Below are 18,623 nucleotides of genomic sequence, written 5' to 3' on the forward strand. Positions count from 1 at the left end.
GAGGTATGAAAAACAGGCCTTGAGCTTTTGCTTTAAAGCATATGATTATTTTAAAGACATGTATTCTAATCAGAATTACCTCATTTTAAAATTCTACGATGTTAAGATTTGCCTAGTTGGAAGTGAAGCCAGGTCTTATTTCTGGTCTTATTTCATCAAGGTTAGGAAGCAAGCAACCACAGTCTAAATTACTTACCTGAAAAGTAAGCAATAGTTCAAATGATTTTAAGTACGGAAACAGAATTATCTATAAAATATATACAACCACATATCGGAGTTGAATTATGTCCCCTCAAAAGAGCTGTTCATTTCCTAACTCCTGGTACCTGTGAATATGACCTTGCTTGGAAACAAGGTCTTTACAGATGTAATCAAGTTAAGATGAGGTCCCACTAGATTAAGATCAGCCCTGATCCAATGACAGGTGTCCTCATAGAGAGAAATCTAGACACAGACACAGAGGTAAGATGGCTATGTGGTGACAGAGACAAAGATTGGAGTTAAACTTCTACAAGCCAAGAAAAGACATAGAATTCAAGGGGGATACAATGAGTAAGAAATGTCTCAGTACCTATTCTGAAAGAATCTAAAATCTAGATGACACAATCATGTAGATAACGACATGAAAATAAGAGAGCAAGGCAGAACATAGAGAGCAAGAGAAAGAAGAGAAAAAATTCCTGGGAGAAGCAATGTTTGAACTAATAACATAACGAAGGATGGCAAGGATTAAGACATGTAATGACAAACAGGGGACAGTCATCGCAGACTGAGGCACAGCACAAACACAGAAAGTGAAATGATATGATGTCAAGGTCTTGGGTATTTGGAACAAATTTAACTGCAACAGAACTACACAGGAATGAGGCAGGGCAGACAGTTTAGGACTACTTGTGGAGGAGTGCCCTGAATGCTATGCAAGGAATATATGCTTGTTCCATAAGCATTAGCGTGTCATGCTAACTTTCTGAGGAAGGGAATGGCATGATCTCACTGTGTTTTAGGAGAGAACTAAGGCTGTTGAGAAAACCGTTTTCAGGGCAAATGGAGAGGTGGCACGGACTCGTATACCCAGGGGTTCAAGGAGTCAGGGCTAGTAAGGGTGAGAGCAGTAGTTGTATGATTTGTTGCAGGGTGATTTGCTACATCCTCCAAGACCAGTTCTAGTGCTGTTATTTGATTCCTCCCCTGAACTTTTACCAGGAACCAGGCTAGCAGGGGGGTCAAGTACAACCATGTGGAAGTATGATCTATGAAAGAGGACTACTTCAAAAATGTTTACCCTCTTGCTCTTACACAAAGAAACAACCCTATATAGTCAAAAGTAAGTTCACATGAGGAGTCTAAAGAGCAGTCTTGGGATCCAAGATTGTGAATGTTTAAAGAGTAAGGTATCACAGGGAAATTTAAATGATCCAAGAAAGGGTAAATAAAATAAAACAAAACCAACAATAAGGATCACAACAAAAACAGGCAGATATCATCCATTTAACAAGTAGCTTCTACAAGCCTACCATGTATCCAGCATTCCTCTAGGCAAAGGATAAAGCAGTGAGCAACCATAACTCCTGGTCCTGTGAAACTTACTGGATTTTTACAAGGATATTTTCCAGCCACTCTTAAACCTTTTTCTATATTCTCTTTTCTGCCAACTCCCACTGCTTCTCTTCCACTAAACGAAGGAAGGAAGGAAGAAAAATGGAAACCCTCTCCAAAGGTTTGCTCAAGAGCAGCCAGAAGACCCTAATGACTACCACAAGAAAATTAAGGAAGACTAAGGCTGGAGGAAAAGGGAAGGGTGTGCTTGCAATGGCCGAGTTCACCCAGTCAGCACAAATTTACATTATTTCCCATCAATTAACAAGCTATTTATTTTAACCCAAAAATTATGTAAATAGATGGCAGTAACAAATTTGACTTTTTTTTTTTTTTTTTTTTTTGCTAGGTTGGTATTCTCAGAAGATGGCTAGCAGGAAAATGAGTTTGCAAATTAGCTGACATTCCTCTCTTCCTTGCTTTGTACTGAGATTGCCTAGTGTAGTTTCAGAGGAACTACATAAAGATCCACCAATGAATTGCTGTTCAGTGGTCAAGAGTAAAGTAAAAAGGTGCTTCAGGGTGCCAATTCTCATCAGAAGCTTTAATACATAATGCTAACCTGAAGATATAATTTCTAAATGATTGGAAAATAAAATTAAAATAAAGCTAAAATGACTCCAGTTCTGTGTATTCCTCCTATTTTATAAAAGAAATTTATATTGAATGTTGGCTGTAACTTCTGCCTTCATTAAAGTCGAGGATATGTAAATCCTTTGCTCCTTTTGTAAAAGAAATGTGTGGGATGAAAGAATAAATCCCTGTGATCGGCAGCATGTCATGGGAAGAGCACTCCCTGTAATATGGGTCCAAAAGCACACTCTTGCATTCATTTCTTTCACACACTTTTAACACCTGGCTTGACCCAGAGACCATGACAGATACCAGGACTAGAAATTAACAAGATCCAGTTCCTCCCTCAAAATGCGTACAATCTGATATGGGAAGGCCAACCCATAAATAAATAAGTAAACTATACTGTTACAGGTATGGAGATAAATGTCTATGTGGCTTATAGGGGATTTAAAGGATAAAAAGGTCAAGTCCACACACTGGGGGAGGAGTGTGAATCACAGATGTTTGGAATACGGATTAGTATTCACCGGGTAAATACTGCTGCTAACTCTAGCTCTGTCACTTGCAAGTTGCTCTGGGGCTCAGCATTTATGAAATGTACCTGGCCTTGTCCATCTCACAAGGTTGTAGGGAAAAACAGAACGAGTGTGAAAGTACTTTGAAAACTGTAAAGCAAAACTCAGAGATAAGTCCACACATACAATCCTTGGGGCCAGATGTTCCAGAATTCTATAGATTATAGAAAGAAGCTTATGTTACATATTATGTAATGCTCCCTACAGGGCCTGAAGTATAGTCAAACCCCAAGTCAAACAAATTAATATTTAACAGCCCAAGTTACATACATTTGTACTAAGTGGATTAGATATAGACTATAAATAGCCTCACATCAGTTTATGTCAGTCCCAAAAATATGTTGAGAGATTTCAGGATTTTGGAATTGTGAGATAAGAGATTGTTGAATGCTTACTACGTCTGAGGGAAGGTCAAGACTGAGAAAAGTAACATTTAGGTCCCTTACACTTTCCTAATATAAATCAATCCCTAATAAGGATGATTGTCAAAGTTTTATGCATAAGTGGGTTGTAACTCAGAGCCTAGTTCTCCCCCACTGAAACAATGCTATATATGATAGTGAGCGTCACATGCTAAAAGCACATGTCTTTTACATAATGTGTTCACACAGAAATGACAAAATATTATAACACGAGTCACAATGCAGCCTGAGGTGTGGCTGCTACGAACAGGGAACTCTGAAGAACGGAAGAGCAGAAGACAGAATTCCCTCCTTCTTCCCTGAGTTCAGGATCATGTCAGGTAAAACTCTAAAACTAGTCAAGTCTGTGTGCTGCACTCACGCACCAGCACCCATACCCCATGGCCCTGCCCTCAGTGTCAGAGGCCGGGGTTCTAGGCAGGATTGGTAGCCTAAGCTTAGTAACCTTCCCTCCCCTCTTAGTACAGTATTTCTTCTATAAGACAGTGGGTTGGGACTAAAGTGATTCCTCAATGTCTCATCCTTCCAACTCTAACACACTACAGTCTCAAATGATCTATTAAGGGTGCACAGTATAGTTTAGAACAGATGATTCAGGTTCTGAAAGGAAAGCAATCTTAATGGATTAATCAACATTATTGCTTGGCATGCCTTTAACCCTTCTAGATTTACTTTATACCTTGATAAGCATGCTTAAGAAAAACACAGCTCCAACTGATAAAACTTTCAGAAGACACTAACAATATCTGAGGAGGAAAAGTCCAGGTTCTTTTGAGGCAAGAGGGACACTGAGTGGGTGGTCATTGTGCCAACCAAGATTCGGCCTCTGGCTAGCTCTCCTGGGTATTGTTGTTACTAATTGTTTCTACCCCTGCTCTCCTTAAAAAACTCACAGAATCTTCAAATATGACCCATATTTTCCAAAATGATTCATTTGATTCTTAAAAGAGTACTCACTACTCATTCTTCCTGCTAGCAATAAACTAAAAATTAGCTGTACAACCCCTCAAAAAAAAAAAAGAGCTTTGCTGTTCATCTCCATGTATGCATGGTTCAATATTCACTGAGCTAGTTCTTTCATACTGTTGTCTGCACAACCCAGAGAGTGAACATTCACCACCACATGCCAGGATTACTGAATTGTATTAATGGCTCTGCTGAAAGCTAACTTGCAGCAACATGATTTCATCTTTTCTTGAATGTAAGATTCTCCCATCCTCTCCACCAGGACAGTGTGTACTAATAACAGATAGATGAATAAATTTCAAACTAAATATGTTTGACATTGCCTTATATATATTCATTCTAGATCCATTTAAATTGTACACGAAGAAGGTAATAATTCTATTTTCCCAGAGGTTTTCAGAGGTCAGAAACATGATTTTCTCTGTAAGGGCTTTTGTTTGCAAAATGAAAAAGCTGGAGTAAATAGAAACTGTACTTACCTTTGGCTGTAAAATATCTCTAAAAGAGATGGGTATAGAGGAGTACATGGGGAAGTGGTGGGGCACAGATGAGACCAAAAGAAAAGAGTGAGGTCCAAAATAATTATGTACAAAAAGGTATTCACTACAGCCCTGTCTGGAATAGCAAAGGATTGGAAACGACCACTGGATGGTTACATTATGGTATGTCCATACAGCATGGTCCTAGACTGATAAAACAACAAATGAGGAAGCTCCTTATGTAATTATAAAAGCTCTAAGACATAATTTCACTAAAAATAAATAAATAAAACATTGTGTTAGAATGCTCCCATACATATTTTTTAAAAGGAAAAATAGGGAAAAACTCTGGACTTTATTATATATGCATAGAGTATCTCTAGAATGATATACAGTATAATGAATTGGTAACACTGGTTGTGTCTGGGTTGTTGAGGAAGAAAAGTAAGCAGACTTAATTGGACATTCTTTTTTTTTTTCAGGTTTTATTTATTTTTAGAGAGAGGGGAAGGGAGGGAGAAAGAGAGAAACAGCAATGTGTGGTTGCCTCTCACACACCTGCAACTGGGGATTGGGCCCACAACCCAAGCATGTGTCCTGACTTGGAATCGATCTGGTGACCCTTTGGTTCACAGGCCAGCTCTCAATCCACTCAGCCACACCAGTCAGGTCATTGTATACTCTTTATAGAGCACAGGGAAAGGCTTTCCCTACACTGTTTACTAAATATCTGTCAAAACAGCACAATGGGAAAAGAGTATAGACTCTGGAGGCAGGAAGCCTGGGTTCAAGTCCTTGCTCTGCCTCTTCCTAGCTATGTGACTTTGGCAAGCTACCTAAACTCTTTGTTCCTTAGTATCTTCATCTGCAAAACATGGATAATGATACCTACTTCCCATGTGTCCTTTTGAGGATTAAACACAAAATGATCAACAAAGAGCCAGGCATACATAAGTCAATGTACTGCAAGAACTCACTTAGACATTGTATCTTTTAAATATTTAATCATATGGCTGCCCTCTTATTAAAATTAAAATATTTTAAAATATATAATAAAATTTAAATTGAAAAATTAAAAATAAATAATGAAACAGGAATACGACAGGAACACCCTATTTTTTAACCCATCAAAGATCCTATTAATGCCTTAAGACAAACAACCTTAATTACTGTTTGCTTTAAGAGGCTTCTTGGTAGCTGAAGCATGAGGTAGTGGGTGAACTCCTACAGGGGAACCACCTTAATGAATTCAAGGAATTCAGATTCAGTTTCAACTATGTAGTGTGGCCTTAAACAATGACGTTTATTGAGCTTTCTTCTCAGCATGCCTATACCACATTTTCCCATCCTCCTTCATTCCCTGCCTCCCTCAGGGACAGGAAAGTCTCTAAAAAAGTAATCCCTCTTCTCATTTGGTAAACCCATTTATGTCTGAGTTTGTTATTGCTGTTCTATTCCTGTATCAAATTGATTTCCATCATGGTAAATAACTGCCTTTTTTACAGCATAAAGCCTGGAGACGCTGGTTTCAGAAGGCCTGCTGTTTGGCTGCAGGACAGGGACAGAGACCAGAGCTGCACAGCACACGCATAAATAATTGCCTGACATTTCAGAGTTTGCCAAACCCTTTTACAAAATTCACCTGAGCTGACCTTCACAAATGTCCTGTGAGAGCCTGTATTATATAATCTGTTTTACACTGAAGTTAGGAGACTTTTAACAAGGTTATAACCATTACGTGGCAAAGTCAGGACTCAAACCAATGTCTCCTGACTCCAAATTCTGCGCTCCTCCAACTCTGCTACACTATCACCTTAACATCGGTGACAAGCAAGTTAGGGTGACATCCTCTCCATTCCAGGACCTCCCTCTGCATTTCCTTCTGAGGGGTAAAAGAAGGCCACCTTTGAAAAATAAAAATTCTGATGATATAATGTTAAGGCTGAAAAGCAGAATACTAAATTATATATACAGGATGACCACAATGTGTAATAAAAGAAAGTTATCTAAGGCTTTGTAACAAGTTCACAGAATATTAGCAGCTCATATTACAGACAAAGAATTAATCTCCCTAATATATAAAGAACCAACCAGGAGTCAATAAAGAAAAAGATTGGCAAACCAATAGAAAAGTAGGCCATGGATCCAGGTAGTTCACGGGGGTGGGGGGTGGGGGTGGGCTTTAAACACACGAAAAGATGCTAAACCTCACTCTTAGAAAGAACAATTTAAAATCATATATCTGTTAGACTGGCAAAAATTCAGAAGCTAGACATCCCACCTGAGAGAAATAGGGTAAGTTGTCGTAAGTGTCATAATCGTAAGTAACATACTTTTAACATTGGACCCACCAATCCCACTTCTGGAACTTGATAGATTTTTTTAAAAAACATGCGATTGCAACATGTTTGATAAGAGCAGAAGACTGGAACAACTGGAGAGGATATGGGTAGGGACAAATTAAATGTTTATGCTACATTCACAGAGTGTGTTAAGACTGAGAGAAAGACCCATAAATTCTCCAGATTATACTGGAAAGCCCAAACAGCAAAGAGCAGATTCTTGGGTAAAACATGCTACTTTTTGTGTAAGAAGGAAGAATACATATTCCTCTTTGTTTATTTCTGCACACAATTAATGTAAAAAGAATTTTAAGAGACTAATAAAATTGATTACTTAGAGAGGATGGGGAAGAATAAAGAGGTAGGAGCAAGATGTTTCAAATATATATATATATATATGTAAGTATATATGTATATATATATATATATATTAGTGAATTTATTATTGTTGAACCAAGTGAATACATTATCTCTGAAAATATATAGATGATATGCTTTTTAAAATGTTAAGAAAAAAATCTGCTCATATTCATATCTTTAAGAAGGTGACTTCACCTATAAAAGAGTTCGGGGCCCCCTTAACCTTTGCTTCAGGTTTCCTACAAGTAGAGGCCCAATCCTGAAGAGCATAACACTCCTGGACTGCTCTTCACCTCCATGTGCTCCTTTCCCAGGGGAAGAAGAATAAATTCTGAATGGTAAATTTCCCTAATTTGTGGGCATCTAACTGCTTGCAGAGCGCACACAGGCTGATATGATCATCAACTCCTCAACATCAAGTTTTATAGTGGCAAGGTCCTATGTGGAAAGGAAAGGTGTATGGCGGTTAGGCTGCTCAAGACAGACAGGTGGGCAAACCAGTCTGATTCTGAGGTTCATTACTAGGCAGACCATTGTCGTTATACATGTTAGCAATTTTCCAAATGTAGATATTTTAGTTTCCATCTACCTGACCAATTTCTCTCTCTCAATTTTCAAATTCTGTTGGGGAACAAAAATGGGTTTCCTTCAAATTTCCTACAAGGAAATTCCATACCAAGAAAACTGTCAGAAATTTGAACAAAAATAGGGTCATTCTCTGCATTGTAACTGGAAATCTGAATATCCATTAGCAGAACATACTCTTAAGTTTTTGAAGCCATTTAATAAGACATTATGAAGTAAAAAACTGTTCTCAAAAACATTTTAATAACATGGGGGAAATGTTGGGGTATCATACTGAGTAAAAAAGCAGATTATATAGCTTACTATACAATGTGATTCAATTAATACAATGTAGCTTACATCCATATCAAAAAAAGAATGACCAGTAAAGAAACAAAAATGTTTATAGTAGTAAAACTTGTGTGACAGCATTATGGGTGATTTGGGTTTTCATATTTTATACTTGCTTGCATTTTCCAAATGTTTTGTAATAAAACTGTATCATTTTGATAGTCAGAAAAATATATTTAAGAAAAAGATGGAGGCATTTTAAAAAAGGGGGAAGTAGCTAGCCTGACATGAATGCAGCCATGCTCTAAAAAATCCAAGTTAAAATATTTTTTAATAAATGCCAGCAATTAACAAGTGGAATTTAAAATTAAAAACACAATACCATTTCTAATAGCAACCCCCCAAAAAATACTTATGTATAAATCTAACAAAATATGTACAAGATCTACATGATGAAAACTAAAAAACTCTGATAAACTAAAGAACTAAATGAACAGATACTCCATGTGCATGGGTAGGAAGACTCAAGATGTCAGTTCTTCCCAACTTGATCTATAGAGCCAATACATTCCCAATCAAAATCCCAGCAAGTTATTTCGTGAATAACAACAAACTGATTCTAAAGTTTATTTTGAGAATCACAAGACTGAGAAGATCCAACACAATAATGAAGAAGAGCAAAGTCAGAAGACTGAAACTACCCAACTTCAAGACCTACTATAAAGTTACAGTAGTGAAGACAGTGTGTATTGATGAAAGAGGAGACAGATCAATAGAAAAGAACAGGGAGCCCAGAAGCAGATTCACATAGACGTAGTCAAGTGATCGTCTTTCAACAAAGGTGATGCGACAGTTGGACATCTGCACGCAAAACACTAAATCCATACACAGACCGTATACCCTTCACAAAAACTTAACTCAAAATGGATCATAGACCTAAATATAAAATAAAAAACTATAATTCTAGACGATAACGGAGGGAACAAATCTAGATGATCTTGGGCATGGTGATGACCACACCAAAGGCACAGCCATGAAATGAAAAAAAAGAATTGGTAAGTGGGACTTCATCAAAAACTCCTGCTCTGTGAAAAGACAGTACCAGGAGAATGAGAACACAGGCAAAGACTGAGTGAGCATATTTGCAAAACACATGTCTGAATAAAGAACGGGTATCCATAATATACAAAGAACTCATAAAATTCAACAATAAGAAAAAGAACAACCCAATTTTAACATGGGAAAAAGATCTGAACACACACCTCAGAAAAGATACACAGATGGCAAATGAGTACATAAAAAGATGCTTCACATCCTACGTCATTAGAGAAATACAAATTAAAACAATAAGATACCACTACAGACCTATCAGGATGGCCAAAATCCAAAACACTGACAAAACCAAATAATGACAAGGATGTGGACTAACAGAAACTGTCATTCATTGCTGGTAAGAAGTTTGGCAGTTTCTTACAAGATTAAACAAACGCTTACCTTATGATCCAGCAATCACACCCCTTGATATTTAGCCAAAGGAGTAAAACTTATGCCCACACAAGAATACAGCAGCTTTATTCATAACTGCCAAAACTTGAAAGCAACCAAGACGCCCTTCAGTAGGTAAATGAAGAAACAAATTGTGCTACATCCAGACAATGGAATATTATTTGGTGCCAAAAAGAAATGAGTTATCAAGCCATGAAAAAACATGTAGGGACCTTTAATGCATATTACTAAGTGAAAGAAGCCAATCAGAAAAGGCTACATGCTATTTGATTCCAACCAAAAGACACCTGTAACAGGCAAAACTTTGGAGACAGTAAAAAGATCAGTGGTTGCCCAGGGCCAAGGAGAGTTGAACAACCACAGCACAGAGGATTTTTAGGGCAGTGAAACTACTCTGTATACTATAGCGACGGGCACATTTCATACATTTGTCAAAATCCATAAAACATACAACACCAAGAGTGAACCCTACTGTAAACTACGGTTTGGGTGATTATGATGCATCAGTGTAGGTTCATCTGCTGTAGCAAACGGACTGCTCTGGTGTGGGATGTTGACACAGGGAGGCTGTGGGTGTGTGGGACTGGGAGTAGACAGGACCTCTGTTTTCTGCTCAATTTTGCTGCGAACCTAAACTGCTCTAGAAAGTTTTTTTAAAAAATAATTTCAATTGTCAAATAAAACACAGAACTTTAACAAGCACTAGTTTTAAAGTCTGTGATAGGATCACTCTCTCTCAAGATCATTTTGGTCTGTCATAGTCTGTTAGAGAATTCCCTCTGAAGATGAAAACCAAGGACACGCTATTTGAGCTCTGAACATAGCCATCAAGTCTGTGTTCCTGTTCAGCACAATGACAGGCGGCCTCCCTTCAGTCCTGTCCCCCCAGCTGGAAAGGATACGGTCTGTCCTCAGCACTGCTCTGCAGAACACACCCAGTCCTCTCATGTGATCTTGTTCTCCCTGACGGAGGAACAAGTTCTCTTTTCAAAAGTTCCCACTGAAGTATCAGTTACTGCCTAGAGAGAACAAGGCTTGACTACAAAGAAATGAGGTTCTAATAGCAGTAATTTTCGTTATCAAGCAAGGACCAATGGGAGAGATATTGGGGACAGGCTACCTCCACCTCCCTCTCACATCACAGGGTAACGGCCCCTCTACCAGCACACCTCAGCCTCATTGATGGTCCCACAGAGGGCCATGTACACTCTGAACCCAAACCATCTTTGTCCTTAGGCAACATTTTCCTTTTTAGGGTGATGGGGAAGAGTTTGTCACCTCCAAACACGCTTCTTTGGGATATTGATTATTTTAAGCTGGTTATTTTTAAGAAATAAACTCAGGAAAAACCTTTGACCTTCCCCTCTAACTGCCTAAAAGAATTCAGACAAAGGAAGGACTTTCTCCAGAAAGGGAGCTATCATCACAGACAACTATATTTTAGTATGAACGAGGTGTGGTAGGGAGGAACCTAGCAAAACCCCTTTGACCAAAGTCCTCTCTGTGCCCCACTGTTTCAAGATGACCAATGCACTTGCTTACTGAACATGAACTCTTTTCATCTAACTCCTTGTGAATTGCCTTACTTCCCCTGCCTTAATTCTGAATAACATACACACTTCATTTTCCTAAATGTCTGCAATTTTCATGTTTATAATTCCCCACAGTCATGTATTAAAATTTCATTTTCTCCTGTTAATCTGCTGTATGTCATCTGAATTATTTGACCAGCTAGAATTTAGAAGGTTAGCCAGAGAATGATTTCCCCTCCCCTACAGGAGCACAGCACGTTCCTGCCTTAGGCTCTCTGTACTTGCTATTCCCTCTGTTGAGAATACACTTCCTCAAATAACCACTTGGCTTTCTTCCTCACGTGGAAAAAGATGATCACTCTTAAAGAGAAAACCACAGGCCCAACATAGGGTCATTTGTGCTAAAGCCCATGACACCGAACCTAGACTTAAAACTTGACCTAAATGAAGTTCAACTTTCTCCAGAAATGTAATCTTAATTGGTCAGTGTGGAATTTCCTGGTCAGTACCAATGACTTGTCACATGGGTCCCCTCCACCCTCCCACTGTAGGAAGCTAAGGCAATCTCTCTGACAAGATAACCCCCACCCAATGGAAGGTAACCCTGCCTGAAACAATCCTTTCTTTTCTTTTGCTAATAGCTTCCTTGCCCTGCCCAGTTTCTGCCTGTAAAAGCCTTCCAGATTGTACAGTTTCGGGGGCTTCTCTCTACTTGCTAGATGGGATGCTGCCTGATTAAGGAACTGCTTAATAAAGCCAATTAGATCTTTGAATTTACTTGACTGAATTTAACACCACTGGAATAGTTTTGGTTCTCTTGATTATCCTAGGTCTTCACATTTTTCTTACATCTTTGGGTCTCATTGGTCAGTAATAGAAAATCATATTATAGCTATAAGGGATCTCAGATACCACCTATCTGGGGGTTCCCAGATTTAACTTTTCATTAAAATTACTCTAGAAGCTCTTTGTGTTTGTCTGTTTTATTAATCAGCAAAGCTTCATAGGCTCCACCCCCGAAATTTGATCCAATGGATCTGAATTCACTTGACACTCAGAAACCTACATTTTTAAAAACACATATTTGGGAATCAGTGACCCAATCCACGACTTCTGTGTGTGTTTGGTTTCTTTAAGAAGAGAAAACATTCCCTCATGTCTCTGTAGAGGGAATGTTTCCAAAGACACAGTGAGTTCAAGGCAGAGATGACCCCTCAGATCATGAGATCATGACGATAGACTATATCCCGAAGTCAAAGATGCTTCTACCACATCTGGAATAGGGTCTCACTTGTGAGAGTTGAATTTAAAAAATAGTAAGTGGAAAAACTATCCTAGCTCTATTAAGTCCATCTTTCCTTCCTTTCTTCCTTCCTTCCTTCCTTCCTTCCTTCCTTCTTTCCTTCCTCTTTCTCTTCCCTTCTTTCTAGGCCTTTGGGCAGGGTAAGACACAAAAGTAAAAGTAAATGGCATAGTGAGAAAAAAAGATAGGATTTTAGTTCACATCTGTTCTGTAAAGACCTGAGAATAGTATTTTTTTTTAACTTTCTAAATTGATAAGAGAAGGATTAAACACTTAGATATAGAAACATTAATGGATGAATGTGGTACCTGATACCCAACATTTCATATAAACTTGGATCCCATAAACAGGGAAGGAAGATGCCAGGAACCTTTGTGTTTCCAGAGCCCACAGGCTGGATTCCCTCTGATGAGTCTTGATTGGGAGTTTAACTATAATCTTAGATGGGTCACAAGTTATTACTCCTCTCACCAATTCCCACCAGGGCTTCCTACATCATATTCAGCAGTTATTCAGCTTTTGTTACTCTAACAATAAAAGGATAAGGCTAAACCACAGCCTGACTCACGACAGGAGTCATACCCGGAGCACCAGGAATTGTGAGCCAGTTCGGTGGGTATTCCAGTTCAGCATACAGCTGCGCAGAACTTGAGGGAAAAAGGTTTCAGAAGCTGCCCAGTGACTGGCCTGTGGACCCCAGGGTTGGAGTAACCTTGTCTTCTGTCTGGAACACTGTCATTCTGGAAACAATCAGTTATGGTGACTAATAACAAGGGTTTTACCTTGTTATGTCACTAATACTTAAAATAAGACCCAGACAAAAGTTTATGTCAGTTGTCAGTTTCTATGAAGCAAGTTCATACTCCCTTCAAAATTCACTGTAGTAAGATGGCTCTGACTCATTCCCAATTAGAGATGTGGCCTCAGAGGGAAAAGATAAATGTTCTTTTAACCTGAATCTGGTATGACTTTGCAGCAATACTAAGTTACCATTGCACTCCTTCATTCATTTACTCAGTCATTCTCAAGTTATATCTCTAAATCCCAACCATCAACTGGTAGAAATAACCTTTTTTAACTGGCCAAAGAAAATTCCTCATGGCACCTAAAATCAGTGAAAAGGGAAGGAATGCAGAAAGGGTAGAACTTGTGACAGCAATACCAATGCATCTGAGAGAGTCACACCCAACAATTTACAAACTCCCTGTGAAGCTTGTTAGGAAGCACAAGACCATCAGCTGACCAGCGTTTGTTTTTTCTCTCTACCCACTTCATTCAACACGTCCTACAGCCACATTTTCTAGGTAGTATCAAAGCAGAATGGTTTTCACACAGTGTTCCTAAGTGAAGAACACCATGAGAAAAACTCTCCCCACCTCTGCAACCTGCATTAGATTTTCTTTTAATAGCCCTTTACTAAAATCTTCAGAATTCTTGGGTCTGTTGCCTTAGCACATCTCTCTCTAAATCTGTGACTATTTTTGTATTTCCTAGTCGGTAAAGACTGGAGGTAAAATCATGTCCAGTTTATCTCTGTGAAGCAGTTCACTAGAAGAAAATAGATCCTGGTTTCTATACTTACCTTCTTGTTAAGCAACTACCACTATCTACAGCTTTTTCTCTTTTTAGTAGAATTAGCTCATTCAAATTGTAGATAAATTGCATTAATTAATTCATTAATTCTTCTGCTCCTTCCATTCTGGTGATTCCAGAGCAGTAACAAAGAATTTCTTCTGAATCCAAGTTTCAAGATATGAAACTTAAAGCACAATTAACTCTGAAGTGCTCTGTTTCGGTTCCTCTTCAGTGTGTGTAGGGTATACTATTTTAAGGCATGGTTGTCAAATTTTGTTTTGCCATCAGAGAAACCATGATCATAGATAAGCTTGGCAAGTATGTCCACATTCCCCATATAAACAGCCCTGTGTATGTATCTAAATTGTTGGGAAAGTTTGAAAAATCAAGGTTTAAGGTTCGCTATAGTTGATATTTTAAAAAAGAACATTGGAAGCAATTATTTGAAGACTATACGTTATACCTAGCATCAGATTTAAGAGTTATGAGATCTGAATTGAGTTTTAACAAGGAATAGTTTATGGACAAACCACTTAGGATTCTGTTATTTTGTGAAATAAACTCAACCCTCATATCTGTCATTCTAGAGATTAAGGAGAGTGGAAGCGAAGATACAGAGGACAAACTCCTGAAATGTTTCATTCCACACGAACCATAACTGGGAAGATTAAAATGTTTCTTTCTGCACTGAACTGCGTCAGTTTTACACTGTGGCTAACTAGATACCCAACCAGCATGACTCCACTCTATTAGTGGAATCTTTCTTTTCACCTTTGAATAACTGGAAAATCATTAGGAGAGGGGAAAAAAAACCTACAGTTAACCCCTGAACAAGGGCAGGGGAGCCCACCACCAGTGCAGTCGAAAATCTGCATACAATTTAAGTCAGCCCACCCCCTAGGAAATTCCAAACTACAAATTGAAAATATACTTATCAGTGCACTCAGTTAAGACAACCACTTAAGACTGTTGATTTAAGATACTAAGATCAAAGAAGGAGTTGGAAGTCATACCTACCCGATGCCACCTGACTTGGACAAACAGGTAACTCGTGAGCACTTGGGAGCCAGGGCCTTCCAGTGCAAGCTCCTGTCAATAATTCACTCTACCCTCAAAACTGGCCCAAGTCGCAAAGAAATGCAGGAAGCCAAACACAACACTACAAATAACAAACATGATTTCAAGACTGGAGGAAGGGGAAGGGAAAGTGGATGAGGTCTACCAAGAGACCTGGTCTGACTGTAGATGAATTCCAATTAAATGACAAGTATACGTCATTGCTGTACAGAATTCTAAAAAAAAATGAAGGCACCAGAAAAGTAAACCGAAAATAGTTCAAATAAGGTAAGGAGATAGTAGATATGAACATGCTTTGTTACGTTTAAAGTGTTGTTTAAATGGAAGTGATTAAAATCTATCAAAGAATATCAAGTTCACTGAAAATGAAAGCAGAAGTTCATACCAAAAACTCTTAAGTTTTTTAAATAATTGGGATAGCCCTGCATATTCGTATGTGGATGCCACCCCCTGCCCACCAAACACCTATGTGGGGAATCTAGAATTGTACGAATAACAAAAATAGGGAATACGGAAGGTCCTGGGCTACATCTTAGACTCTCAGAAGGGGAAAGAATTTTTTAAATAGTCTGAACCAACTACATAGCTTATCAGTTGAGAGTGAGACCCCCAAAGGCAGGAGACTCGCCCATGTTACAAGGCTCTATGGCAGCAGAGCTGGGGAGCAAGATCAGAACAAGGATCAAGATCCAGATAAACTGGGTGTCAATCCATTGCTCTTTCCATTCACTAGCTGTCCTTTCATAAGAAACAGATAAAATAGATAGTACAAAAGTGAAGTTCTTATCTACACACTCAAATATATATTTTTAAATGTACCATGTCATTCATTCCTTCTTCCTCTACAAATTTATCTCTTTAATTGAGTGGAGAGCATGTGACCCAACTCCCATACGATGATTTGCACACTTCTCCCTACCTCTCCAACCTGTTGGGTTCTTATACTGGAGTGGACTGTCCACCACTTTATTAAATTTGTACTAAAGAGAGACAAAGATTTTTATATGTCAGAAACTAGATCCTGAAACTATATTTTAAGCCAACCAAGAAATAGATGTATGGCTTTCTTTACTATCTATCTACATACTAATTTGGAATGAAATGTAATTCTCAAAGGATTTTTCCCCCTTTCATTGATGCTCAATAAAATTCTTTACAAAGAATGTTTAAATTAAGAGCTACTACTAATAAAAGTAAGGAATTTGTCCAAAATGAATGAAATACTCAACCTAAAAGAATATAGCAAGTATGTTATTCTTTTTAGATAAGCGCTATTATTAAAATTGCTCATGATAACACCATCCTTCCCATGGAAAGGATTTTCCGTAAGAGGAAGAATGGGCTCACTGTGTCCCCTGCCAGGAAGGCACAACCATCCACCCACCATTCAAACAAGAAGGGAGAATTCCCACTCTTGGTACCCATGTACCAACTGTGGTGCAACTTCAGGTCTGCAACTTTTTCTTGATAAACACTGTGAATAATATATTTCAAGCTGCAACACAGGACAAGGATGTAACTATTTCTTGCAAGCTGGCTCCAGGCAGAGGTAATGAAGAGTTAAGAAGAAAGCAGATGGGTAAGGTAGTAGAAATCGTCGGCAGCCGTCCGTCTCGAGAGACGATGGTGTAGCTTCTTAAGAGTCTATCTGCATCGCCGAGAATGGCTGTGCAGTCCGACTCGGGAGTGACATGGTGTCTGTCTCCTCCCGTGTTGAATCGACATCTTGCGATGACGCTGAAGCTACAGAGCCTGGGCAGGGTAATATGGAGGGTCTGCTGTTGCCCATGCAGCAGACCCCCCCTCTCTTCGCAGCTGAAGGGTCCAAGGGAAAGACGGAGTCGATACAGCTTGGGTTCAGGTGCGCCGCAGGAGTTGCCGGTGTTGACTACAACGTCAAACCGCCTTAGGGACTCCGGCTCCGGATTTTCTGTCGGGGTTTACTCCCTTAGCCTTTCCCCTGAAGAGGTATGCCGCAAGGCAGCGGAGGTTTTTTGGAGTCAGAGTTTTCCTTCTCTGATGTACCCTGACTGGAAGATCGAACCAGCGACACTTAGCTCGCAGGCTGACGCTCAATCCACTGAGCTAAACCAGCCAGGGCATAAAGTAGTAGAAATAGTCACAAGAAAAATACCCATGCCTACATCTTGTCTGCAAAGAAAAGGACTTGTTTCTACATCAACCCCCCGCCATCAAGTCTCTGGCTGAGAAACACTCTTGAAACAAAACAACTTTCAGATCAATACTTTATCTGCTCCATACACAATGAATTAAATAAAAACCTCACTTATATTTTGAAATAGAACTAAAATTTCAAACCTGTTGTTGAGTTCCGTGTGATCAGCGCCCCTTCCTACCCCAGCACGTTTTTGAATCTTTGAGCATAAATGTGTCTTGTACGTCCTCCCAGCACCAGAAACAGCATCACTCACACAGCTGGCTGAATTCTGCCGGGCACTTGCCCGGCTTGTGGTCTTTGCTGTGCCGCCACACATCTCCTGAGCGGTTTAACCTTCTTCTGGTTGACCCTGACAGTCAGCATAGACTTGGACACAAGTGCTGAAGAGCCTTTGCTGAGAGGGACACTCCACAGTGACCAGCCGTCCTAAAATATCACTGCAGTCCCTGCACAGTAGGTTGAGGCAAGCCACTTGCAGTAGCCTACAAATATCCTCTTGCAAAAGGTTTTTCTTAACGGGGAAACAAAAAAAAAAAAAAAGGGGGGGGGGAACATTCATTTGTTATGTAAATTAAGCCCATCAATGATTTAGGAAGTCAGATGCATCCATCAGGGTATAAAACAGGCTCTCAGCAAGCCCATAGTAAACAGACAAGTCCAAATCCCACTTCCTACTTTTGTTCCTAAGCTTGTGCTCCTGTTAGCAGAAGAAAAGCACTCAACAGGTTGAGCAGCTTGGATTGACTCACTCCATCTGAGCTCCTCTGTTGGAAAGTATGTGGTAGTCAAATAATCGGTCACAAGACTTATTCCTACGACTCTGAGCAAACGCAATGGCTCGCCTTCAGCTGCAAGGTTGTTCTGACATTGGCCACACCACCCTCTGAATGGCTCTCATGTGAGCAAGTGTCAGCTGACAGGTCTTACTCTGCAACCTTGCAAAATTCTGCCTATGGCAAGTGAGAGAGACGGTTACCCACAACAGACAGATGTACTGCGTAATGTACAGGAGACGACCCACGGCGGGGAGAGCAGGGACACATCTTTGCTTTAATACCCAATACATATATATTAGCAAGAAATTAGTATTAAGCGAGAAGCCATAAATCCTCAAAACTCTTGTACTGAATTCCTGGTTCCTGGGCATATTCAAGCCACAAAGGCCCTGAACTATCAGAACCCAAGGACAAAAGCAGTTTAGTTTTTCCTTCTGACACCAACATTCTTCATCTGTAAAATAAGAATAATGTTATAGAATCAATATGATTTTCCTACAGTAC

At 39.3% G+C, this 18,623-nt stretch overlaps 1 protein-coding gene across 5 annotated transcripts in view; it reads right to left on the reverse strand.

Moving 5' to 3' along the window:
• The window catches only part of FNIP2 (folliculin interacting protein 2), a 120,578-nt gene that overhangs the window by 63,708 nt on the left and 38,247 nt on the right, over window positions 1–18,623 (reverse strand). For 3 of the 5 annotated variants that reach the window (XM_090288752.1, XM_090288753.1, XM_090288750.1), the window contains exon 1: window positions 17,484–17,798. The exons of the other annotated variants lie outside the window; for them this stretch is intronic. In XM_090288752.1, coding sequence (XP_090144878.1) covers window positions 17,484–17,659 — 176 coding nt within the window. In that variant the 5' untranslated portion in view covers window positions 17,660–17,798. Of the gene's footprint in view, window positions 1–17,483; window positions 17,799–18,623 lie in introns of those variants that run through there. 5 annotated transcript variants of the gene reach the window in all.

The sequence above is a fragment of the Furipterus horrens genome, unplaced genomic scaffold (assembly GCF_987537825.1).
Source record: "Furipterus horrens unplaced genomic scaffold, mFurHor1.1.pri manual_scaffold_10, whole genome shotgun sequence".
NCBI classification, from domain to species: domain Eukaryota; kingdom Metazoa; phylum Chordata; class Mammalia; order Chiroptera; family Furipteridae; genus Furipterus; species Furipterus horrens.